Source organism: Petaurus breviceps, unplaced genomic scaffold (genome assembly GCF_028583685.1).
Source record: "Petaurus breviceps papuanus isolate PSGF00001 unplaced genomic scaffold, PetGlider_PUasm1.0 90792, whole genome shotgun sequence".
NCBI lineage: Eukaryota > Metazoa > Chordata > Mammalia > Diprotodontia > Petauridae > Petaurus > Petaurus breviceps.
This window is the reverse complement of record NW_027187347.1, coordinates 17,627,762-17,653,513: the sequence shown is the minus strand read 5'-3', so window position 1 is coordinate 17,653,513 and position 25,752 is coordinate 17,627,762. Positions and strand designations below refer to the sequence as shown.

The following is a 25,752-nucleotide window of genomic DNA, read 5'->3' as shown; positions in this document are numbered from 1 at the left end:
GTTTCCTTTGCTGATTTATCACCCCCAAAGCCAGTTCCTTTATCTCTCATTTCCCTGTAATTTTTCCTCACTGCTATTTCATAGAATTCCTTTTTACCACTGAATAATTTTTTCCAATTACATGTAGTTTTCAACATTCACTTTCCTCCCTCCTTTAAAGATGCAATTAAAGGATCACCTTCAAATACAGCCTTTTCTGATCCCCTCAGTTATAAATGTCCTTCCTTATCTTGTTCATATTCATCTTGTATTTATTCTACATGTATTACTTTGGTAAATACTCATATAATCTCTCCTCTGATAAAATGTAAGCTCTTTGAGAGAACTATTTCATTTTTGTCCCTATATCCCTGGTACAGTACTAGGCACACAGCAGGTACTTAATAAAGTTATGATCTCATCCCTAGACATTTTTCTGACCAGCTACTGTGCAGGTACATCCCTCCTCATTCCATTTTCCACCTTTTGCTCTAGGAACTTTATTCAAATCAACACTATGCCTCAGGAAAGGGCATCATGGCAATTGACTGTCCCATAGTTCTACTCATCATCTGTTGCTTCTCAAACAAAAACAGCCTTCACTAGCCACCAATCCCCTGTATTAGAATCAGTAAGCTTCTGAGTCAAGGATTTTACTTCTGTATTTGTATCCCCAGAGTTTAGCATAGTTCATGGAACACTTTATTAAGCACTTAATAAATGCTTTTTCATTTAAGACCCTCCACAATCTGGCACTTCCCTGCTTTCCAGCCTTACTTCATACTACTCTCCTATATGAACTCAAATATATTGCAGCCAAAAGACTAGTCATTTCTCTCATGTAATGGCCCATACCATCACTGTGGCTGGACTGTGCTCTCTTCTCATCTCCATTTCTCAGCTCCCTTTTCTTCCTTCAAGGCTCAGCTCAGGTGCAGCCTGTGAGGCCTCTCCTAATTCCACTTCACCCTTCAATTGTCATTGTACTAAATACCCTCGTGAATATGTTGTCTCTTCACAGCAAGCTCCTTGGGTGCAAGAATATTTCATTTTTATCTTCATATCCCTAGTACCTAGCACAGTGTTTTGTGCATAACAGGTTTAATGTTTGTTAAATGTATCTTATGTCATTAGTAGTGGCTTTTGTTAAACTGGTTTTACAGTTTATATCTGCTTCCTTAAAATATATCTTAAATTAGTTACATAAAACACATTAGTCAACCATATATTTAAGTGAACCCATTTTTTAATTAAAAAAACCACCTCTTCAGATCTGTACTCATTTGGTGGTGAGTGATGACACAATGATTTCCTGCGTGCATTCCTTTTCCTTCTTTTGGTGCCTTCTTCCCACCCTTCCCTTTTAGAAGAATTGTATTACTTGAACAAAGAAATAAAACTATTACACAACGAAGACTTTGGGGGAATATTTTCTCACATTTGGGAAAAAAAGACTAAGTAAATAAACTCATTCTTATATTTAGAGGAAGAAAACAAATACCATCTCCAGCAGCCCAATTCTTGGTGAGTCCACCCAGCACCAGTCATTAACAGACACTTCATGAGTCAGTGTTTACTTTATGCAATAGTCCAACGCAAAGACGATGCTCATAATTAAAACTTTAGGGACACATCCAGGAGTTCATCCAGTTCCCTTCAAAAAAAATCTCATTAAATGTCTCCTATATCATGAATCAAACTATTCCCCATCTTTACTATCTGTTGTTGAAGAAGGGTTTCTAGGAAGATTTAAAAGCTCTTCAATTCTCCCTGCGTCTCTTTCTGATTGATTTTCCTCTAAATTACTTTGGAATTCTTCAGTGACAGCATCAGTAACATGTAGCCTGGCCTTCCTGCAACAAAAGAAAAGAGAAAGATTCTATTTCTTCACATCATAACTAAAATATGCCTGGCTTCAGGTTCTTATTATAACAACATCATGAACTGTGGGTTGAAATTTGTCCAGTGGACAAGCACTGCTATTTGCTAGACCTAGGGTACTGCTGCTCAGGAACTGGTCCTCTGCCAAACAGCTTAATATGAACCCCTTAATAGCAAGTCAATGATTTTCAACTCCCTATAAATCATTTTTGTTCTGTCCATTCCAGGGTCGCTATTCTTAGCAGAGAAAAGAGAAATAAGAATTCCGTAGTTCTGCTCTCAATCAAGTACATTTGTAATTGCAACTAAATGGTCCTTATCCCTTCTTGGTTCATCTTCTTTTCCTCAATATGATTTAAAAAACAAACAAATAAGCAGAAAGCCCCTGGACTCTTTCTTGTGCCCAGACTCCACTCATTGAGTGTTCCTGTCACCATTTTTTTTTAGCATTTCTGACTGGTTTTCCTATTACCTTCCATCTTTTCAGTGAGCTCAGTAAAAAGTGCTAATTTTGCATTGTTTTTTATCATTTCATTCTCATCCCAACTGGTCTTTCTACAATTTGCCTTTGGAGCTGGCTCAAGACGCTCTGCTGTGGTACCTTATGCCCTCTTGGAATTCCTAAACTAGTCATGTGCATCTGCCCATCTTCCCATCCTCCCTTCCAAGGTTTTCGATAACTTTCTCAACAAATGATTTTTAATGATCTTAAATAAAGCAAAAAAAAAAAAGCCAGAGGACATCTATTTCTTTTCTGTGCCTTTGTAAGTCTGTGATATTATCAACTATAATATATTTATAGATTCAAGGTTTTCAAAGCATTTTCCTTACAATAGTCCCATGAAGTAAGTAGTAAAGGTATTATTATCCCCATTTTACAAATAGGAAAACTATAATTCAGAGAAGTTTAAGCAGTTTACTCAGGATTACATAGCTAGTAAGTATTAGTCAGGATTCTAAGCCAAACCCTGTGCATTTTCCACAATTTCCTACACTGAATCTAATTACCTTATGATTACACAGCAGTCTTTCTTCTTTTTCAAACTTAATCAAAATTCGTTTCTTGAAATAGCTTCTCCTTATGGCTGCAGAGCCAAAGAACCACATAGTAAAATTCTGGTTCCCTACTCCTATCCCATTTGGCAGAAACCACATCCACCTTCTAAATTCTTTATCATTCCAAGATTCCTACTGTTACACAATAGGATAAAACAGAGTAGCTAGCTGCATCCTTCAGATCTTATGGCTTTTCTTGAGCTCTGATTTCTATTGCAAGAGGGTTCAACAAGATAAACACTCAGGGCAGCCAGGTGGTGCAGCAAGTAAGAGCACCGGCCCAGAGTAGGGAGGACCCAAGATTGGTTCTAGCCTCAGATACTTAACACCCACACAAAAAAAACTGGCCGTGTAACCTTGGGTAAATTACTTAACCCCAATTGCTTAAAAAAAAGAAGAAGAAGATAAACTCTTTTACTGGGCTTTTAAAAGAACAGGCAAAAATGTTTCTCTTCCTAACATAGCTTCTAAATTTTCTCTGAGTTTCCCAAAATGTCAGTGAAGGAGAATCTCAGCATCTGGAGAGATGTAAACTCCAGAGCATCAACAGAGATGTGATATGTAGGGGGATGGGTATCAGCTCTCCAGATCTAAGTAAAGTTCACCCCTTGCCTCTGTAGTTCCTTTCAAGTTACTTCTTATATAAAGAGAAAAAGAAAAAAATATCATGCAGTCAAATACATAAAGCATGTTTTTGTTTCTCCTAACAACAAAGGTTCACATTTATAAACAACCTCATGTTAGAGAGAAAAATTACAATGCTATCATTTTTTCCACCTATTTTCTATTTGCATTATGTACATTTACTTATTTATTTTTGGCTAGTTCTGTGATTTTTATGTGGTAAGGAACTTCCTCTAACCAAGCAGGTTGGCACCTCTCCTGCCACTGACTCTTGCCTGGGGCCCTGAGAAGTTAGGGAACTTGCTCAGACATACACAATCAAGGTGGGACTTGAACCCATGTCTTCCTGACTTCAAGGTCAGCTCTCTATCCATCATATGCTACTGTTTTTTATAACAGAAACAAACATAATAAACATATTTTAATTTTTTGTCATTTAAATGTTAAAACTTTTTTTTTAGTAAATGTATTTTAGAGTTAGATGATATGGTAAAATTAAAAAGCCTCTCTGAATGCAACAACAATGACCATCTAACACTGACTGGCAAGAAGCCCAATGAGGCCAAGCATGCCGGGTCTGAGAACTGAGGCTGAGCACCTTCCTTACTTACCACTCATTCAGCTTTGACTCATACTGCTCTCTTCGCTCCTTCTGTTTTCTGTCCCAAATAGTCTCCCCTTGAAACTTCTGTATGGCCATGAGTGTGATCCCAAAAGGAGCACTGAGGGTAGAGAAGACAGTGACTGCTCAACAATCACTTTTTAACATTGTTTTGCTTATTTAGGGCTTGTCTTTACTTTGTTCCATTTATTCCATGAATTATTTATTGGGCTAGGGTTTTGGGGGAGTGGGTGGAGGGGATAAGTACAATTTTATAACACAAAAAATACCAAACCAGGCCCTATGTCCCAGTTAAATAATGATCTCTGTGGGAATGCCTACAACTCCATAGTGCTGCTCTTGCACTACAGAAAGCTTCTACCAGTACTTATGACAGCTGAAAGCACAATCAAATAAAGGAAAACTAATGTAACAGCTCTCTATGTAGGGGCAATAACAAAGAGAAAATTAAGGAGACTCCCTGACAGGTCAAAAAAAGACAAGACATCACACTTAGAAGCAGGTTCTATGATTCATTCTCACAGGATGAGAATTAAAAAAATATGTATTTCTTGAGGAAACCCCATTAACAACCTTAGGTTGAGAGTGTTAATGGACCCATCAAAGGTAGAGCTGGACTAGCTCTTAAAGATTCACGAGTAGGGGGTGGCTAGGTGGCGCAGTGAATAGAGCATCGGCCTGCAGTCAGGAGGACCTGAGTTCAAATCCAGCCTCAGACACTTAACACTTACTAGACATGTGACCTTGGGCAAGTCACTTAAACCCCAATTGCCCTGTCCTCCAAAGAAAAGTTAAAAAAAAAAAGATCCATCAGTGGAACCACCTCCCTGTATACTGAGCCACACTAAGCACTTCATCAGACACTGCCTTGCACTGACTGGTTCTGTGAGCACGCCTGGTTGTCTCCAATAAACCAGGAGATTCTGAAGAGAAGGGGCTGTGCTTTATTTATTTTTTCCTTTCCTATATCCTCAGTAACTCGAAGTTTTTTTTGTACCCAGTAAGCAACCAACAAACTTGTGTTAACTAAAGTTTCCAAAAGGAGCTGGATAACTGCCTGTCAAGGATGCTACAGAAAGGTTATTTGGGGGGACCATTTCAGAGGCTGGAAGAGGTGACTCTAAAGGCCTGTACAATTCTAAACACTATTATTTTATGAATCTATAAATGCCCAAGGATATAATGCAGTGATAAGCATTACTTGGATCTTCAAAGTATTCTTAAAATATAGGATGTCCTAAAACTCTTAGTGAAATTTTAGATTACTGTTAAACTTAAAACTGTATTAAAAGGGGAGGCCAGGTGGCTCAGTGAGTAAGAGCACCGGCTCCAGTGTCAGGATGACTTGGATCAAATCCGGGCTCAGATACTCAGCACCACACCCAGAAATAATAACTGGCCGTGTAACCTTGAGCAAGTTACTTAACCCCAATTGCTTTAAAAAAAAAAACTGTATTAAGATTTTTGGGACACCTTGTATCTATCCCTAAAAACTGTATTATGTCAGTGCATAATCAGAGTATGATGTTAATAGCAATTTTAATTTATTGGCTTTCATAAGACCCATTCCTTTAAGTAATAAAATATTAGCTCTTAGAAAGGATCATGGATTTACATCTGAAAGGGGCTTTACAGGCTATCTAGTTCAATCTTCTCATTTTAAAGATGAGAAAACTGCGACACAGAAAGATTAAGGGACTTGGTCAAAGATCACACAAGTGCATGAACTTCAATGTAAGCCCAAGTCGTACTCTGATTTCAAACCTAGCCCTCTTTCCATGTGACCACACTGAAAGCAGATTATGATAATGATCTTGCATTCAAAGTTCTCTTTAGTAGCTTTCAGTATTTATGCAAATAGCTCTATACTGCTCCAATTCAGAGTGAAATTTGTTTATGTCTCTCTAGTTTTATTTTATCTAGTAAACAAGAAGTTGTGTTGATGAAGAAGAAAATTTGATGAAAGGTTGCTTGAACAGGGAAGTGGTTTTTTTTTTCTGAATTTGATAGAAGTTAACTTTCACCTTTGACAATTCTTAAGCAATCTCTATGAAAAATGGTTTCTGTCACACATTTAAATATATTTTTCCCTATTGATGAGGCAATTATATTTCAAATATAAAACAAAAAATAACTTAAATTTCTTTTCCTATGTATGCTTAACTGCAAACCATTTAGTTCAAACTCTATTTCTATTTGTTTCAAACAGTGGTATTTAACTAGGAATCATTTCTACTGAAGTCTGTGAAGAAAAAAAGTGGAGGCAGAAAAAAGGATTGAATTAGTACTGAATTATGCTTACACACATAATATTTCAAAAGTGATAGAAGGATCCTGTCATTCTAAGAGTCATGGTCTTCTAACACTCTAAGGATTAAATTTTTATCTTGGGGAATATATCATAATCAGAGGCATTAAGTAAAATTATGCTAATTTGGACACAAACCACATAATACATACCCCAGAATGGCTCCAATTAAACCACCAGCCACCAGACTACTCAAACCCAAGTGTATTCTGAAAAGACTTCCTGTAGCAGCTATTAAAAAACAGAAGAGAAAGGCAGATTTTAAGTTAAACATTGGAATTAAAGGTATCAGTCCTCTCGTTCTTTTTTCTTTCATACAGTTTTTCTTCTGCTAAAACAGGCACCGAAATTCTCTTGGGCCTGTTGGTTAATACTCCACCAGAAGCTATAGTTCCAGTATGTCTATTAATTCTACACTTATGTTTTCATGCTTTCTTTCCTATTCAAAGGGGCTTTTTTTCTTACAGCACATCTAAAACTGTTTTACTTGTTCTCCAAGTACCACCCCTTCCTACTTCCTGTATGACCTTGCTCCTCTTCTTCCTTCTCTAGCATCTTCAACCTCTTGCTAATCCATTTGTTTTCCCTCTTCTGTCTCCAAAGATGCAGAAGCTTTCCCATCTTAAAAAAATCTTTACTTGACTGCGTCCCAACTTCACTGTTTACTAGATGTGTGAACAAGGGCAAGTCAATAAACATTATTGAGTTTCAATTTCTTTTTCTCTAAAATGAAGACAAGAATAGCTGCCCTACTACTTCAAAGGGTTACTACAAACACCAAGATTTTGTTTTTCCTTTACACCTACATACTCTTTAATATTCTTTTTGCTTCCTTTTTTCTTTCTCTGATTCTTAGCCAAACAACTCAGGGGGAAAAATACTTTCTCCCTCCTTCCCACTCTTTTCATTTCATTTTTACATCTCTTACCTCTAAATGAAGTTACTGTATGACTGATAAGTGTAAGAGTCTTGCTTATGAAATATCTCTATCAAGGAAAAGGAGGCATAAGTTTTGAAGAATAGTGTTGGCATCTAAAAAAAAATCCTTGAAAGTTTCATAGATGTTCCCTGTAGAATCTCCCCAGAAATTTCTAACTGCATCCTCACATTTCTCTAGCCCAAACTGGTGATCCTAAAATATCTTAGATGCTAGAACTAGAGATCATCTACTCAAACCCTCTCACTTTAGAGAGGAGGACAATGAGGGCCAGAGAAATTAAGAAACCTAGCCAAGGTTGCAGAGCTAGTTAGTGGCAGGTGTGGGGCAAAGACCTAGCGGGAACTAGACCCTAGCTACTTTGAGACGTACTATGGTATGAATGAAGGTGAATTAGGCATCAACAGAATGTGAGTTGAAATATAAACTCTGCCATTTAATACCTGCATAATCTTTGGCAAGTCATTTAATGTCTTTGCCTGTTTCTTTACCTATTTAAAAAAATAGTTTTTGAAGCAGATGACCCTGCAAAGCTCTAAATTTATGATCCTATGCCCCCAGTCCAGACCTTTCCTCCTAAATCTTCTAAATTAAAAATCTAGAATTTTTCTGCTACTACCAACACATGAGATAAATTTTAAGAAATATTTATTCCATTTTGTTTTATTTAACTTTTAGTATTCTTTTCTAAATTTTTTTTTACTACAAACATAACTAGTTTACAGGTGAAGAAGGTTTTTGTGGAATGGCCTGGGAACCTAATTACTATTTATACCATTTTATTCAAACATTTATCGGATACCTCCTATGTGTAAGGCACTATGCTTAAGCACTGAAGGAAATTCAAGGGTAAATAAGATGATTTTGGGTTAACTTTAATCAGGCCTTTGTGGAATAACATTTCTTTTATTTACCTTTTAATAACTCTTTAACATAACTCTCCCAGCAGATACTCCAAAGCATTCCCTTCTCCTAATTCTACTCCTCCAGATTCCTTTTCTCACATGACCTTACTTATCTCTCCACACCAAAAAAAAAAAAAAAAAACCACCAAAAACCCCCCTCAGTGTCTTGACCCATTCTTTTCTTCTCCTTTATCCCCTCCAAAAACATCCCAATGCAGAACTACAGATACTGAAAAATGCCAGGGAACTTAGAGAACACCTCGTTCTCTAATCAATATCTTCATTTTCTTTTAGCTTCAACACTGGCTCTTTTTCTTCTGCCTTCAGATCTACTCGGGTCTCTCCTATCATTAAAAAAAACACAAACCTTTCCTCATTCACACTTTCTTCTCCACATCCTGTCTCTCTCTATCCCCATCACTGCCAAATTTCTAGAAAAAGCAATCTAACCATTAATTATGGAACAGCTCAACAAACTGGGGTAGTCATGGAATTGAATATTATTGCAACATAAGAAATGATGACTACGAAGAATTCAGAGAAACATGTGAAGACACATATGAAATAATGCAGGATGACTCAAGCTGATCCAGGAAAACAATCTATGATGATGATAAACGTAAACAAAAAGGAACCTAAAACGAAGCTGAATACTGTCATTCCCAACTTGACACTTGAGAAGAGATGAAGGCCTGCCTGTCCCTTCTTCCCTCAGAGGTGGGGATGCTAAAGGTTGCACACACTGTTAGACACGGTCACCATGTCTGTAATTGTGCTTAACTGCTCTCTTTGTCATAAGGGAAAGCTGACTGGGACAGAGTGAAAAAACAGAAAGGCACTCCTTTTACCATGAAAAAATACTATGGGTAAAAGGAACTGAAGTGTCCAGAAGGAAATAATCTTGCAAGAACAACTGACCCCCAGAAGTTAAAATGAAATGACCACAAGATACCCAGAGTGGTTAAGAAGATGAATAAAAAAAAAAGAAAGGAAGATAAAAGGAGAGACTTGCCTCTTCACACAGAGCTGATGGAGCAGAGGTACAGAATGAGACATACACTTTCAGAAACGATCATTGTGGTGATTTGTTGTGCCTGACTATTTATCTGTTATAAGGAAGGGCTTGTATTGGGACAATGAAGGATAACTTCATAAACGATGAAAGAGATTTTAAAAAAGCATCAAGAAAACATTTTTAAAAATGCACAAAATTAAAATGGTTCAGAAACAAATCACAAAGCACCGGCCCTGGAGTCAGGAGTACCTGAGTTCAAATCTGGCCTCAGACACTTAAACCCAAAAACTAGCCATGTGACCTTGGGCAAGTCATTTAACCCCAACTGCCCTCCAAAAAGCAAAAAAAAAAAAAAGAAACAAACAAATCACAAACAGGGCAATTTGATTTCTACCATGTTAAATTAATATAACAAGGCTATTGATTAGACTTGTGATCTCACTGATACAGGGAACTCCCAGAAGAAGAAATTCCCTCTGCTAATGCAGGCTGGCACCTTCTCTGCAATTTATATTTTTGGCAAGTTGCCTAAGCCACTGAGAAGTTAAGTTACTTGCCCCAGTGTCACATAGCCAATATATAATGAAGGCAAGATTTGAACCCAGATTTTCATGGTTACAGAGTAATCCATTATGCCATGCTGCTTTTACAACAAAATTTTTGAAAGCATCGCAAAAGTTCAGTTTCACATAGTATCCTTTTTATCCTTCTTTATATATTTGAAACATTCACATTTATCAATGATCAAGTTCATAATAAAGGAGAATTTTTTTTATAAACAATATAAAGGCACTGAGCTCATAAAGAGGAATTTAGGAAGAAAAAATAAAGCAACTGGCCCTAAACAAGGAACTTGGTGAGCTAATCTAAACATCATTGACCACCCACAGAAACATGATGAAACAAAGACCCTGAAACCTTTTTTGAAAATTTCAAAGGACCTGTATGTACAAAAATATTTATAGCAGCTCTTTTTGTGGTGGGAAAGAATTGGAAATCAAGGGGATGCCCATCAATAGAGGAATGGCTGACCAAGTTGTGGTATATGAATGGAATGGAATACTATTGTGCCATAAGAAACAAAGAGCAGATGGACTTCATATCTACCTGGAGAGACTTATATAAACTGATGTTGAGTAGTTGAGCAGAGCCAGGAGAAATTTGTACACAATTACAGACACAATGTATATGTGATGACTAACCTTGATAGACTGGACTCCTCTCAGCAATGTAAGGTTATAAGACAACTCCAAAAGACTCATGATGGAAAGGATATCCACATCCACAGAAAGAGCTATGGAGTCTGAATGCAGATTGAAGCAAACGACTTGCTCTCTTTCTTTTTCTTGTTTTGTTTCCTCTTTCCCACTGTTCATTCCATTGGTTGTAATCCTTCTTTACAAACTGACTAATGTTTAACGTGAAGGTATTTGTAGATCCTATATTTGATTGCATACTGCCATGGGGGGGTAAGGAGGGAAGAAAATCTGAAATTCAAGGGATTGTGGAACTGAATGTTGTAAACTAAAAGTAAATAAACAAATTAATAAAAAAAATTTTTCAGAAAATCACACCAGAAAAGCCGGAAGCCTTGGAATTAGAGGGCAAAGGCCAGATACCACCTCCAGGGTCAGAAAGCACTTGAATTCACATCTTCCTGATTGTATCCAGTATTCAATCCCCTATCCCATGCTGCCTCAAAAATCAGTGTGCTAGCTACCACCCAAAACAAGACATGAGAGTCTATGATCTCATTAATGTTGGTAATGCCTCCAAAGATGCAGACCATCACCCACCCACCACCCCTCTCATCTGAACAAATGCAAGTCTCCTAATTGGTCTCTGGGCCTCAAGACTCTCCCCACTCCAATCCATTCCCCACTCAGCTGCCAAAGCAGGCCTGACCGTGTCACCCCTAATTAGAAATTCTAATGTTTCCCTCTAACATCAAATACAGATTCCTCTGTTTGGCATTTAAAGCTCTTTACGACTTGGACCCATTCTACCTATCTAGGCTCATCTCCTTCCTGTACTCTCCAATTCAGCTCTTCTTACTGTTGCTTGGTCACAGCCCTGTCATATCCCATTTCCCCACTTTCTGTACTGGCTGTTCCCCCATCCTTAGAATGCACACCCTCCTCAGTTCTACCTCAAGCTTCCTTCAAAGATCTTCCACAGGAGGCTTCTCCTGGTCAGTCCCCTCAGTGGACAGTGCCTTCCTTTCCAAGGTTACCTACCCTGTGTCTGCTCTACATGTCTACATATCTCTGTGTTTTCTCACTCATTAGAATGCAAGTTCCTTGAGGGCAGGGACTTTCATTGTTGTCTTTGTATCACTAATGTCTTAGGAGAGGTTTAATAAATGGTTCTTTTCCCATGTAACTTTTGTCCAGGTACGCATGTAAACTCTTTATATGAGACTACCCAAAGTGCCAGGGGCGCTCTAGATCTCCTGACATTCACAGGTTGCCAAAGGAGTATGCAAACTATCAGTTATCTTCCACTCTCAATATAAGACTGATCTACCTCCTTTTCCAGTCTTACATCTCTCTGAAGATATTGTTTATGCTGCTTCTTTGGCATAATTCTTCATTAATAATATGCTGCAGGCTATTCATGCCCTCCATTGACTTTTGGGCAACCCCTGAAACTTATTCTTCGGAGACTGTGGCATTTTATGACTTGCAGCCACAGGGTATCATCTGAGGAATATTCAATTCAATCTTGAGATTCTCACTATAAATGAAATCAGAAGACAAGAGGAAATTGCAGCTAAACAGAAGGATGGCTGCCAAGTTTTCCTTGGTGAGGTAAATAAAGGTGTTGACAGAGTCTATTTTGTCACATATCCAAAAGCAACAAGAAACATAATTTCACCAGTCATTACATATTGCAGAACAAGAAACGCATTTGCAAATACCCCATAAAGATGTCTTCAACTCATTTGCCATTAACTGTGGCAGAGGATAAGGAGGTAGCAAAATTCTACAAAGACCATGAAGAGACTTTGCAAATTAAATCAACCCATAGGGGAGGATGATAAAAACTATGTTGGAAAAAAAACTGTTCAGAAGTAAATAATAACTCGCGCTACATAAACTGCAATATGAGGTCTACAAAGTTCTTTAACAACACTGATAGTGTATAATCTCTATTTTATAGATAAGAAAACTAAGGCTCTAAAGTCATAAATAACTTCCTAATGACCATACAACTAAAAGCTGTCTGAGGGAAGATTTAAACCAAGGTATCCTGAATCCAAGTCCAGCACCGTTTCCATTATGCCCACCTGTCCCTCAATAACACACTGGCATACCTCTTTAATATTTGCAAAATGCTTATCAAAAGGTTATCAAAAAACAAAGATGACATGCTAAACCCACATTCCAAATGTCTTAATAAAGGATGCAGAAATAACATTTTAGGAAACAGAGAGGGCAAAGACGGCTAATGTGGTTGGTTTTGTATTATTATGCTTATTTGTCACAAGAGTTTTCCATTTTGTTTTGATCTGATTTGGGGAAGATTTGGGGAGAAGCTAGGAGAAGTGAGTGACAATAGTGTCCCAAAAAGAGAAGATAGAGTAAAGGGGATCTCTCAATCACGTTTTAAAATATACAGAAGGGGTCTGACCACTCTGGAGAATAATTTGGAACTATACCCAAAGGACTATAAAACTGTGCATACCCTTTGACCCAGCAATACCACTGATAGATCTGTATCGCAAAGAGATCAAAGAAAAAGGATTGAACAAAACTGCACAAAAACATTTATAGGAGCTCTTTTTATAGTGGCAAAAAAAAAAAAAAGGGAAACTGAAGAAAAGCCTATCACTTGGGGAAGGACTGAACAAGCCCTTCTGATGGAATACTATTGTGCTACAAGAAATGATGAGGGGGATGGCTTTAGAAAAAACAGAAGACTTATATGAACTGATGCAAAGAACCAGGATATCATTGTGTACCATAACAGCAATATTGTAATGATGATCAACTGTGAAAGACTTAACTACTCTGATCAACACAATAATCCAGGACAATTCCAAAGGATGAAATGATGAAAAATGCTATCTACCTCCAGAGAGATAACTAATGAACTCTGAGTGCATATTTAAGCTTTCTTTCACTTTTTTTATGTTTCTTGCTTTTAAATTTTTTTTTGAAACATGGCTAATATGGAAATACATTTTGCATGGCTTCACATTTTATTTATGTATTTATTTATTGCGGTTAAGTGGCTTACCCAAGGTCACATGGCTAGTTTAGTGTTAAGTGTCTGAGACCAAATTTGAACAGGTCCTTCTGACTCCAGGGCCAGTGCTCTATTCACTGTACCACTTAGCCAGCCCATGACTTCACATTTTGATATCATATTGTTTGCCTTCTCAATGAGTGGGGAAGGTGCAGAAGGGAGAAAACTTGAAACTTAGAATTTTTTTTTAAAGAATGTTAAAAATAGATAGCTAATAGAGCACCGGCCCTGGAGTCAGGAGGACCTGAGTTCAAATCCGGCCTCAGACACTTGACACACTTATAAGCCATGTGACTTTGGGCAAGTCATTTAACCCCAACTGCCCTCCAAAAAATAGATAGAGATTTGGAAAACACACAAAAAGGAAGAGAAGGAAGTGCAGAAGGAGACACTGGATGAACAGACAAACAATAGTTAATATGAACATTTCCATACACAAAGAAGAAGAAATCCTCTTGATCACCCCCTTCTGGGTACTCTGCCCTCTTTAGGTTATGTCACTGCTTTCCCCTGGTTTCCCCACTACTTGTAGGGAGGCTTTTTCTCGGGATCCTCTGCTAGATCTTCATCCAGGTCACACTCCTTGGAGTATCTCTCAAATCTCTATCCTGGGCCCGCTTCTCTTTTCACTGTACTATCTTACTTGGTGACTTCATCAGCTCAGTTCAATTCTCATCTCTTTGAAAATAACTTCTAGATTTGTGTATCTAGCCCTAACCTCTCTCCTGAGGTCTGTCTCACAATACCAACTACCTTCTAGATATCTTGAACTAGAAGTTCCATAGGCATCTCAAGCCCAACATGTGCAAAAGAGGATTCATTGTATTTCTCCCCAAACTCTCCTCCCTTTCCCAAACTTCCTTCTTACTACTGAGGGCAACAGCATCCTCCTAGGTACCCAGACTCACAGCCTCTGTGTCATTCTCCATTCTTCTCTTGCATTCACTACACATATCCATTCTGCTGCCAAGTCTCATTGTTTCTCCTTTCATAATGTCTCCTGTAGATGTACCCTTCTCTCCACTCTCAGAGCTGCCACACTGGCACAGGCCCTCATTACGTCTCCCCTGGACTACTGCAATAGACTTCTTATAGGTCTTCATACCTCAACTCTCTCCACACACCAATCCACCTTCCGCTAAGTTGCCAAAGTGATTTTTTAAAAGTATAAACCTGACCATGTCACATATCAACCTTGAAGAAACTCCAGTGCCTCCCAATTATTACCTCTAGGACCAAATATAAAGTCCTCTGTTTGCCCTTTGCAACCTGGCCCCTTCTTCTCTTTCAAGTCTTCTTATACTCTATTCCTTTCATGCACTCTATTATAAAGCAATGCTGGCCTTCTTGTTCTTCACATCTGACATCCTCGTCTTCAGACTGTGCCTTTTCACTGGATGTCCCTCGTGCCTCCAATGTTCTCTCTCATTCCCTCTGCCTCTTTGCTTTCCTGGCTTCCTTCAAATCCCACCTTCTGCAGGAAGCCTTTCCTATACTCCCACTGTTAGTGCCTTCCCACTGAGATTACCTTCCATTTATACTGTATATATCTTGCATGTACAATTTTTTGCATGTTGTCTCCCCCATTAGAACATGAACTGCTTGAAGTCAGGGATGGCGTTTGTCCTCTTATTTGTAGGCAAAGTCTACAGTCTAGCTAAAATGGCTTTCTTACTGTAACTCGTAAATATCACTCCAACCCCCATTTCCATCTTCATAGTGGGATGCTATCTCCTTTGCCCAAGATGCATTCCTTACTTACCTCCACCATTCAGATGTCTTGTTCTCCTTCGAGGCTCAGTTCAAGTGCTACTTTCTACATGAAGCCTTCCCTAATATCCCCAGCTACTATCTTACTGCCTTCCCCTCCTCCAAAAACCATCTTATATATTTCTATGTATATACCTGTTCCCTCCTGAAACCAAACTGTAAGCTATTTGAGGGCAGGGGTTGTCTCCTAAAAAGATTTTTTTCTTAATCTTTGTATCCTTAGAACTTAGCATAGTGTATGACACCTAGTAAATGTTTATAAATGCTTTTTCATTCATTCATTCAATTTAATTAATTTACAAATGCCTGTTGTCTGCCTAATGAGACCTTAAGCTCCCTATAGATCTCTTTACTTTCTTTTCTGGGCCCTTTGCTCTTTGTTTGAAACGCCCTTCTCTCCTTATCTTGTTAATACCCTCTCCATTCTTCTAGGCCCAATTCAAAAACCCCTATCTCTTCCAAGAAACCTACTGGATATTCTCTCACCTCTTCTCTAAATTCCTATGGCACTTTCTCTATCCCCATTTGATGGTACTTAGTTCATTTACAAAAATAACCATAAGGGCAAGTGCATTATTTCCCATATTTTATCATAAGTGCCTTGCAGGCAAGCTCTCTTTCTTTTGCAATTTAGTTTCCTACACAATCCTCAGCTCAGTGCCTAGAACACAGAAGATACTTAGTAAATGTTTGCTGAATGAATGAAAATGTTTACAAATGCCTTTCAGGGATATGTATTACCTTCCCAGAAAATGAGAGCTATATATCTCTCATTATTAGACAAACCAGAGAATTTGCTGTAACAATCTATAGAGAAATTATTCAAATTCTTCCTAAGTATCTGTCTTCCTACAGACAGTATCGAGTTTAAAAGGTATCTGAATTAATCCCAAGCTTCTGATAGAGAGTATCATCACCACTGCAATACAGGTAGATCATTCTAATTCAATGATTTAATTCAATGACTCTAATTCAATGATTTAATGCCACATGTTGTCTAGCAAAGCTACATGCTATAATATGATATGTAGTAACCATGCTCTACTGATCTCATTTCAATTGATTCTACTCTAGCAAACCATGTAATTTTGGACTGAATTATTAACATTTTTTTCATCAAAACATCTTATATGCAGCAAGTTTCGCAAACTCCTTTTACATTATGGCAGTTCTGAGGCAGAATTCCAAAATAATACGCCAAGTTAAAAGAGATGAACTGATCCAGAAGGCCTAACTTCCACTGCCCTTCACTAATTACTAAACCATTTGCATACCACGAAAAATGTAAAAGGGAAAAAAAAAGTCTTACCTCCTGCAACAACAAAATGACTTACTGCATTTTTATTTCGGTATACATTCAGACCAGTGCTCACTGTGCTAGAGAGGTTGAGAAAAAATAAGCAAGAAAAAAATATGCTTTTGAGCATACTGACAGTCCTCTCCCAACATCATGACCATAAAACTCCCCAACCCAATTACTTCTTGGTAGTATTTTTAAGAAAAGAAATAGGCTATCATTTCCATTCATTAACCCTACTCCAGGCTCTTTGTCACTTCTTTATTATCCTCCAGAGTTTTTATGTACCCCAAATCCTATAACACAGACTCTGAAAAAAAAAACTATTACTGTTGACTGTTCTCCAGTTTATTTGTCAAGTCTCTCCATAAGGAGCTTAGACGTTGAAAATGAAGAAATTAAATTACATACAGGTTGTTTCTATTTAGAATCTTTAAGCCACGTTAGTAACAAATCCACATACATATGGTGCTGGGAACAACACATCTCACATAGACAGTCAAACATACTTTACCAAAAAATAAGCACTACAAGCTTTTTTATATGTTGGTTTTAAAAAAACAAAAAACCCAGTCACAAAATTATATTTATCCCACTAAGTTTATGAAGCTATGAGCTGGTAGAATCATTCTGGAAAATAGGAATCATAGGGAAAAAGTAATTAAATTGTTTATATCTTTTGACCCCACTATTGGATATATACCACAGGGAGGTAAATGTCAGAAAGAAAGGTCTTATAACAAAATATTCATAGTAGCACTATTTGTGATAGCAAATAACTAAAAAAAACGGGTGCTGGCAATTGAAGAATGGCTGGACAAACTGTGGAATATGAATAGGATGTGATATTACTGTGTCATAAAAAATCTAAATAAGGAATTCAGAGAAACCTATGAAGACTGGTATAAAATGAAGAAAGCAAAACTACAAAGAGATATACAACAACAATAACACAAACAATAACAAAACTAAAAAGCAGTTAGACCCTAATGAAATGTGAGAAATGATCTCTGTCTCAGAGAAACAGGGATGGATGCCTTTTTCGTCTTTGAAGAGAGATAGCAGCTATGGATTTGGAAAGTGGCATATACTGTCAGATGTCATCACTATGTCAATCCTCTTAAAATATTAAGCAATAGGGGCAGTCAGGTGGCGCAGTGAATAGAGCACCGGCCCTGGAGGCAGGAGGACCTGAGTTCAAATCTGGCCTCAGACACTTAACACAAACACAAATAACTAGCCATGTGACCTTGGGCAAGTCATGTTACCCCAACTGCCCTGCCTTCCCCTCTCCAAAAAGCAAAAAAAAAAAAAAAATTAAGCAATAAAACTTTAAAAAAAAAAAACCTTTATTATTGGGGGGCAGTTAGGTGGCGCAGTGAATAGAGCACTGGCCCTGGGGTCAGAAGGACCGGAGTTCAAATTCTGCCTCAGACACTTAAACACTTACTGTGTGACCTTGGGCAAGTCACTTAACCCCAACTGCCCTGCCTTCTATCCTCCAAAAAAAAGACAAAAAATTGCATTATTCAAAGTGTTCTGAGATAACATGTTTTCACAATCTTCAAAGAGAACTTACTTAAAAAGAGTCACAAAGACGGCTGTTCTCCAACTCCATCGCCAGCCATACCGGATGAATCCTCGAATGGCAGCTCTATGGGCAGATTGCTGAAACAGAAGAAAGGTTTGATTAGCTGTCTGATTTATTTTCCTTATACTCACAACTATGGTAGAAGAGGGAGTTACAGGCTGGGAGGTACTCCTAATGTGATATATATGTAAAACATACTAAAAAGAGTGTCTATAGAATCATTACCTTAACCAAGGGAACTGGGTTTTTCCCTGCTACTAATTCTAAAAACTAACAACTATGTTACACATGATTATGGGGGGCAGAGGAGGGTTAGTACATTTTTTTTTTTGCTTTTTGGAGGGCAACTGGGGTTAAGTGACTTGCCCAAAGTCACACAGCTAGTTTTTGTGTTAAGTGTCTGAGGCTGGATCTGAACCCAGGTCCTCCTGACTCCAGGGCCAGTGCTCTATTCACTGTGCCACCCAGCTGCCCCCAGTACATTTTTTTAAATTAGCAATGTCTCATACATAGTTGTTAAATATACTTGCCATCTAACACACATGAGGTGAATTAATTATGGGCCTGTTATTTATGGACTAATTATATAACTGACCATTCCATCAGGTAATAAAAGGAAAACTAGGAAATACTGACGTCAATTATAAGCATTTACTGAGCATCTATGTATGAAATACAAAAATGTAAGCCATTTCCTGTCTTCAAGAAATTTGAGTCGTTATGCACAGAAGAACCTAAAGTATTATGACAAATCAGAGAAGGAAGAGATTAAATATGGTCTGGAATACTCAGGAGTAAGGAGGAGTAAGACTCTTGGGGACTGAAAGATAGGGAGGATATAGATAGATGAAGGAGACTCAGAAATGTATTACAGGCAGAGAATACAGTAAAAGTAAAAGCAAGACTGAGACCTAATGAGGTGACTGGAGAGAAAGAAAGAAGACTAGCCTCACTTGAACCAACTCAGCTCAAATATTTACACTTCTGTACATCTGTATTTTCTGGTGTTAACTTAGCAGGTAAATATGGATTTTCCCTTTTTCTGACCTTGTTAGCTCAACCTCCCTCCTACATATTTAACTGGATCAGACATTTCTAATCACATCACTCAGACAGGAAATCATTTGGCAAAATAATTTGCAAAACTTGTTAGCAACCAAATCCTATTATCCACTCACACATACGTACCACAGCATCAAATCGGTTGTAATAAATCTCTGCATGGCTCTGAGAAATATAACGTTGTTTGGCATGATAAAAAGCAGGTACACCACCATATATCCAACCAACGATTGCCCCTGAAGCTGCTGATTTGTAAATATAATCAATTTCCTCTGGGACTGGCAGGCGTTCACTGAAACAATAATGAAAGACAAAGTTCCTTGCGTTCAATTCTTGGAAATTACTAATCAACTTCCCTAGCATTCTCTAAATGCAAACAACCTTATATTTCTAATAATTGTGGTTCTCACAGAACCTACTAATATGAATTTAAATGTAATTGTAGCTTTTTTAAAGTCTGGAATTCTTGATGACCATCCTCTTTGATATTATCACTAAAGTCTGCAGAACAAAATTATAAAGAATTTATGTTAGAGAATCCATTATTTCCCTTATTTGAATTTCAGTTTTAAACTAGGACTTGCCCAATATAACTGAGCTTCCAGAAAGTTGTATATATGACTAAAACCCAGGATTATAAAAAGAAAACTGGACATTTTCATCTAACTTTTATCAAGTATTTACTGGGTACCCTGTGCCACTGAAAACATATACAGTAAAAGGACACTAATCCAGACTAAGTGGGAGGGGAAAAACAATCTAAATTAGAAAAAAAAATCTGAATTGCAGCCTCAGGGGAGCAGGGACCCTGGTCACAGTTCCAGGGTCAAAAAAAGTGCTTATGGTCACTCCAAAACCAGTGCACAATAAAGGAGAGTAGTAAACACACCTCTCCTTAGATCATACCACCTTTGAAGAACCAAAAAATTACAGGTCCCCAGAATTACCTGTGAAAACTGCTGCATAGAAAACCTGAAGCTTGGGAAGTAGAGCACCATTTTAGTACAGAATTAAAAATTAAGAAATAGGCTGGAAAATGAGTAAACAACAGAAAAAAGTTATGACCTCAGAAAATTACTATGGTGAAAAGGAAGATCAAGACACACATTCAGAAAAATTCCTGCATCCAAAGCTTCAAAGAAAAATATGAATTGGTCTCAGAAAGAATTTTTAAAATCAAGTAAGAGAAGTAGAAGAAAAATTGGGAAGAAAAATGAGTGTGATGCAAGAAAATCACGAGAAAAAGCGTGGTAAAGGAGACACAAAAAAGTACTGAAGAAAATTAACACATTAAAAAACAAACTAGGTCAAATGATAAAAGAGGTACAAAAAGCCAAAGACGAGAAGAATGCCTTGGAAAGTAGAATTGGCCAAATAGAAAAAGATGCACAAAAATTCACTGAAGAAATGCAAGCATTCTTGAAGAAAAAAAATCCTTAAAAAGTAGAACAGGCCAAATGGAAAAGGAAAAACAAAAGCTCATTGAAGAAAATAATTGCTTAAAAATTAGAATTGAGCAAATGGAAGCTAATCACTTTATGAGAAATCAAAAAACAAGAAAATCAAAGAATGAAAAAATAGAAGATAATCTGAAATATCTCAATGGATAAACAACTGACCTGGAAAAGATCCAGCAGAGATAATTTTAAAATTATTGGACTACGTGAAAGCCATCATCAAAAAAAAAAAGTCTAGACATCATCTTTCAAGGCAAATTTCTCTGATATTTCTAGAACCAGAGGGTAAAATAGAAATTGAAAGAACTCACTAATCACCTCCTGAAAGAGATCTCAAAATGAAAACTCCCAGGAATATTATAGCCAAATTTCCGAGCTCCCAGGTCAAAAAGAGAATACTGCAAGCAGCCAGAAAGAAACATTTCAAGTATTGTGGAGCCACAATCAGGATAGCACAAGATTTAGCAGCTCCTACATTAAAGGACTGGAGGGCTTGGAATATGATATTCCAGAGGGCAAAGGAGTTAGGATTATAATGAAGAATCACCCATCAAAACTGAGTATTATCCTTTGAGGAAAAAAGTAGACATTCAATGAAATACAGGACTTGCAAGCATTCTTGATGAAAAGACCAGAGCTGAATAGAAAAATATGACTTTCAAATACAAAACTCAAGAGAAGAATAAAAAGGTAAACAGAAAAGGAAAAACGTAAGGGACTTAATAAGGTTAAACTATTTACATTTCTACATGGGGATGATACTTGTAACTCTTAAAAACTTTCTCATTATTATGGCAATTAGGAGTATATAAATAGACAGAGGGAGTTGAGTTGAGTATGAAGGGGTAATATCTAAAAAATAAAATTAAGGGGTGACAAAGAGGAATGCACTGGGAGAAAAGGAAAGGGGTAAATTATCTCACATAAAAGAAGCAAGAAAAAACTTTTATACTGAAGGGGAAGATGTGGGGGGGAGGGGAGGGGAGGGAAGCAGAATTGACTCAAAGAAGGAATAACATACACACTCAACTAGGTATAGAAATCTATCTGACCCTACAGGAAAGTAGGAGGGGAGAGAAATAAGAGAAAGAGGAGGGAGGGTGATAAAAGGGAAAGCAGATTGGTAGAGGCAATAGTCAGAAACAAAATACTTTTGAGGAGGAATAGGGTTAAAAAAAAGGAAAGGAAAGAATAAATGGAGGTGGGGAGAATAGGATAGAGTAAATACATTGCTAAATACATTTAGCAATTATAACTATGAAAAAAATTTTGAAGCAAGTTTCTCTGATAAAGGCCTCATTTCTCAAATATAAAAGAGAACTGAGTTAAATTTTTTAAAATAAAAGCCATTCCCCAATTGATAAATGATCAAGATATATAAGCTGTTTTCAGATAAAATAATCAAAGCTATCTATAGCCACATGGGAAGGAGCTCTAAATTGCTATTGATTGGAGAAATGCAAATTAAAACAATTCTGAGGTACTATCTCATACCTATTAGATTTGCTATATGTACAGAAATATTTATAACAGCTCTTTTATGGTGGCAAGGAGTTAGAAATTGGGAGGATGCCCATTAAGTGAGAAATGGCTGAACAAACTGGGCTATGTGATAGTGATGGGAATACTATAGCGCTGTAAGAAATCCTGAGCAGGATGGTCTCAGAAAAACCTGGAAAGACTTATATGAGCTGATGAAAAGTGAAATGTACTGTATACAAAGTAACAGCAATATTGTAAGATGATCAGCTGTGAATAACTTAGCTACTCTCAGTGATACAATGATCCAAGACAACTCTGAAGTATTTATGATGAAAAATGTTATCCATCTCCAGACAAAGAACTGATGGTGTCTGAATATAGATTGAAGCATATTTTTTTTACTTTATTTTTCTTGAGGTTTTTTTTGTTTGTTTTCTTTCACAACATGACTATTATTGATATGTTTTGCATGACTACACACATATAACCTATAGAGAATTGTTTGCCTTTTCAATGAGAGAGGTAGGGAGGAAGGAAGGGAGAGAATTTGAAACTCAAAAGTTTTAAAAAGGAATGGTAAGGGTGGTGCAGTGAATAGAGCACCCGTCCTAGAGTCAGGAGGACCTGAGTTCAAATCCGGCCTCAGACATTTAACACTTAACTAGCTGTGTAACCTTGGGCAAATAACTTAAACCCAATTGCCCTGCCTTCCATCCTCCAAAAATAAGACCAAAGAAAAAAGGAATGCTAAAAACTGTTTTTACATGTAATTGGGGAAAAAATAAAATACTAAATAAATTTTTAAAAAAGAAATTATGTGCCTAAACTCATATGGGCAATCAAAGACTAGGAGAATCTGAACTGAAAATTATCTCAGACACCAAATGGTCCACCCCTTTATGCTCTACAACATCCCCAAGTGATCATCCACTGGAAGGTCTCCTCTATTATCCCTAATCTCCTCCCTCTGGGACTCCTTATTCACAAGGTGATACTCTTCATCCTCATCTCCAAGAGCCAAAGTCTCCATAGAAACCAGAACTAAGATATAAATTTAGATCTTTTGATTCCAAATCCAGTGTTCTTGCCACTATATTAACAACAACTACTACTACTACTACTATGAAGAGTTGAGACATTTGGTTTGAAGTTCAGTTGGCTACAAATTAACATGACATACAATTTTCCTAGGCCTCCTCACTGTTTTAGATAAAATAAAGGAATTACTGCTTCTCATTATTCTCCCACCTTCAAAATTCCATGTTTCTATAAATCACAGACGATCAACCAAAATCCTGACAAAAATTTAGAGGTAAGAACAATAAATCCCTACTCTACTGTTTATCACCCCTGGGAACCTGAGCAGATGACTTAACTTCTTTGGGTTTCTTTTTTATCATTTGATAATGTGGGGGTTGAACTAGATTATCTCTAGGATCTCTTCCAGTTCCTATAACATATGATCCTGTGAAACTTTTCTAGTTTCCTGGGTCACACAATATCAGGTGGATGTATTAAAGGAATTATGATTCAAAGTCTTTTATTATTAACAAAGCTATTAACTGTACCTCGATGTTAACCACTTGAAAACTTAAAACAGGCTTGTCAAACAATTATTGACCTACAAGGTCTATATATCCCATAATGAAATCACAGTGGGGGGGTAAACATGAAAAACAAAAACCAGGAACCAGGTGTGAAAAGTTTAGTAAGAGGGAGGTGGGAGAGAGAAAGAGACTAGAATCTCGAAGTTCTACTTAAGGTCCATGAAAGACTGAGGCTAAAACCCTATTCTGCAACTTCTCCACTGATCAATTATTACTGATAATGTTCAGTATAAATCATCATATTTACTCTCTGACAAAGAACTCCTTGAGGCGGTCCCATCCTGACTCTGGGTAAAACGGACCCTTAACGTGAGAAGGTAGAGTCTTCTCAGGAGAGAGGCTTGAGTCAGATGCAATGGTGCTCTCCTCAGCAAGGACCCTTGGGAAAGGCACTAGGGCCTCCCATGCTCTTCTCAAACAAGTCTTCTGGGTTCTCTCCATTCCAGTTCTTGGTACTATGAAAAAAGAGTGAAGTGATAAAAGTTAGTGACATGAGGGGTCTTGAAGTTGGGATAAAAAAATAGTAGGGGCAAAAATAGGAAGGTAGGAAGGGAGTAAGTAATGGTGGGAGGAAGAAGGAAGAAAAGGAGAAAGAAAGAAAGAAAACAGAAGAAGAGAAAGAATGAAAGAAAGGAAGATAGGAAGAAACAAGGAAGATAGAAACAAAGAGAAGAAGAAATGGGAAGAGAGAGAAAAAGGGTTGAAACAAGAGAATGAGAGAATAAAGCAAAAAAAAAGAGAATTAAAGGAACAGAATGAAAGAGAAAGGGGGAGAACGGGAAAGAGGAGGGAAGAGAAAAAGATAAAAGAAACAAGAAAAAGAGGTAAAGTGAAACAGAAAAAAAGGAAAGAGGGAGATAAGGAGAAAGAAAGAAAAAGAAAAGAAGGAAGAAAATGACCAAAACCCCAACAACCAAATATTCTGAATGCCAGGAAGAAAAAAAATAGCCTCGCTTTGGTACTTCCCCACTTTTACTTGGGCTTTCGGTGGCTATCCTCTGGATGTGTTTCTGTAAGTACGCTCCTGCATTCGTCTTACCTCTGCGTCCTCCCCAGCTCCGGGGAACAAGCCTCGGGAGGGAGGGTACTTGAGAAGCGCAGAAATAGGAGCGTCCAGATGGTCAAGGTTCCAAATCCGCCTCATACATTTCCTAACAGTGTGGCCTTGGAGCAAGTCACTTAACGTCTCTAACCTTCAGTTTCCCCATCAGTTAAAAAAAAGAAAACGGAGAGGAGGCTGGACAACATGACCTACAAGATCCCTTCCGGCTCTAGCAATCTCTTCCTTACCGGCTTCTCTAGTCTTACCCGGAAGTTCTTCCCCGGAGCAGACAGGAAGTCCTGCCCTTGACCCAGGGTGCACTGCTGGGGTCGGCACAGAGTTGCGGCTGCGCAGGACGCCGTCGCCTAGTGATCAAAAGTACATGCGTGTTTTTTCTTGCGCGTTCAGCTGGTAGGTGTAGCGGTTCCTTGTGGAATTTATGGTGTCCTACAGCCTGCGTGATCCAACACCCCCTTATTTTACTGACGAGGAAACTGAGGGAGTGATTACCCTAGGCACAGAGGTGTAGAGCTGAGATTAGAAATAAATAAATTCTGGAAAGTAAAAGAGAGGGAGAAAGAAATTGGGGGCTCGGACCCGTCTATTCCAAGAGCTCGTCCTTCCTAGGTTAGAGAAAGCATTTATTAAGCGCCTACTGTGTGCCTAGAGCCTGTAAAGGGGGGAGGGGCAGCATCCTTCACCCCCCAGAATCTCGTCCCTTAACAGCAGCCTGGCATCCAAGGCCTCGTACAGCCATTGAGTCCAGCCATTGAGTCGAGATAAATGCTACACTGTCCTGGAAAATGGGATTTTATTCTCTTTAGTTTTATTTAATGGATGTGTTTGTTTTCTCTCCCTCCTGTTTC

The 25,752-nt window shown here is 37.8% G+C and overlaps 1 protein-coding gene across 1 annotated transcript; it reads right to left on the bottom strand.

Moving 5' to 3' along the window:
* Window positions 1–1,203: 1,203 nt before the first annotated feature.
* On the bottom strand, window positions 1,204–25,185 carry TIMMDC1 (translocase of inner mitochondrial membrane domain containing 1). The gene is given in 9 exon segments (XM_069069978.1): window positions 1,204–1,832; window positions 4,152–4,262; window positions 6,623–6,701; window positions 16,658–16,725; window positions 18,225–18,313; window positions 19,425–19,590; window positions 24,092–24,299; window positions 24,884–24,920; window positions 24,923–25,185. Coding segments are annotated over 9 exon segments (978 nt in total). The 5' UTR covers window positions 24,989–25,185; the 3' UTR covers window positions 1,204–1,678.
* Between the last annotated feature and the right edge of the window lie 567 nt (window positions 25,186–25,752).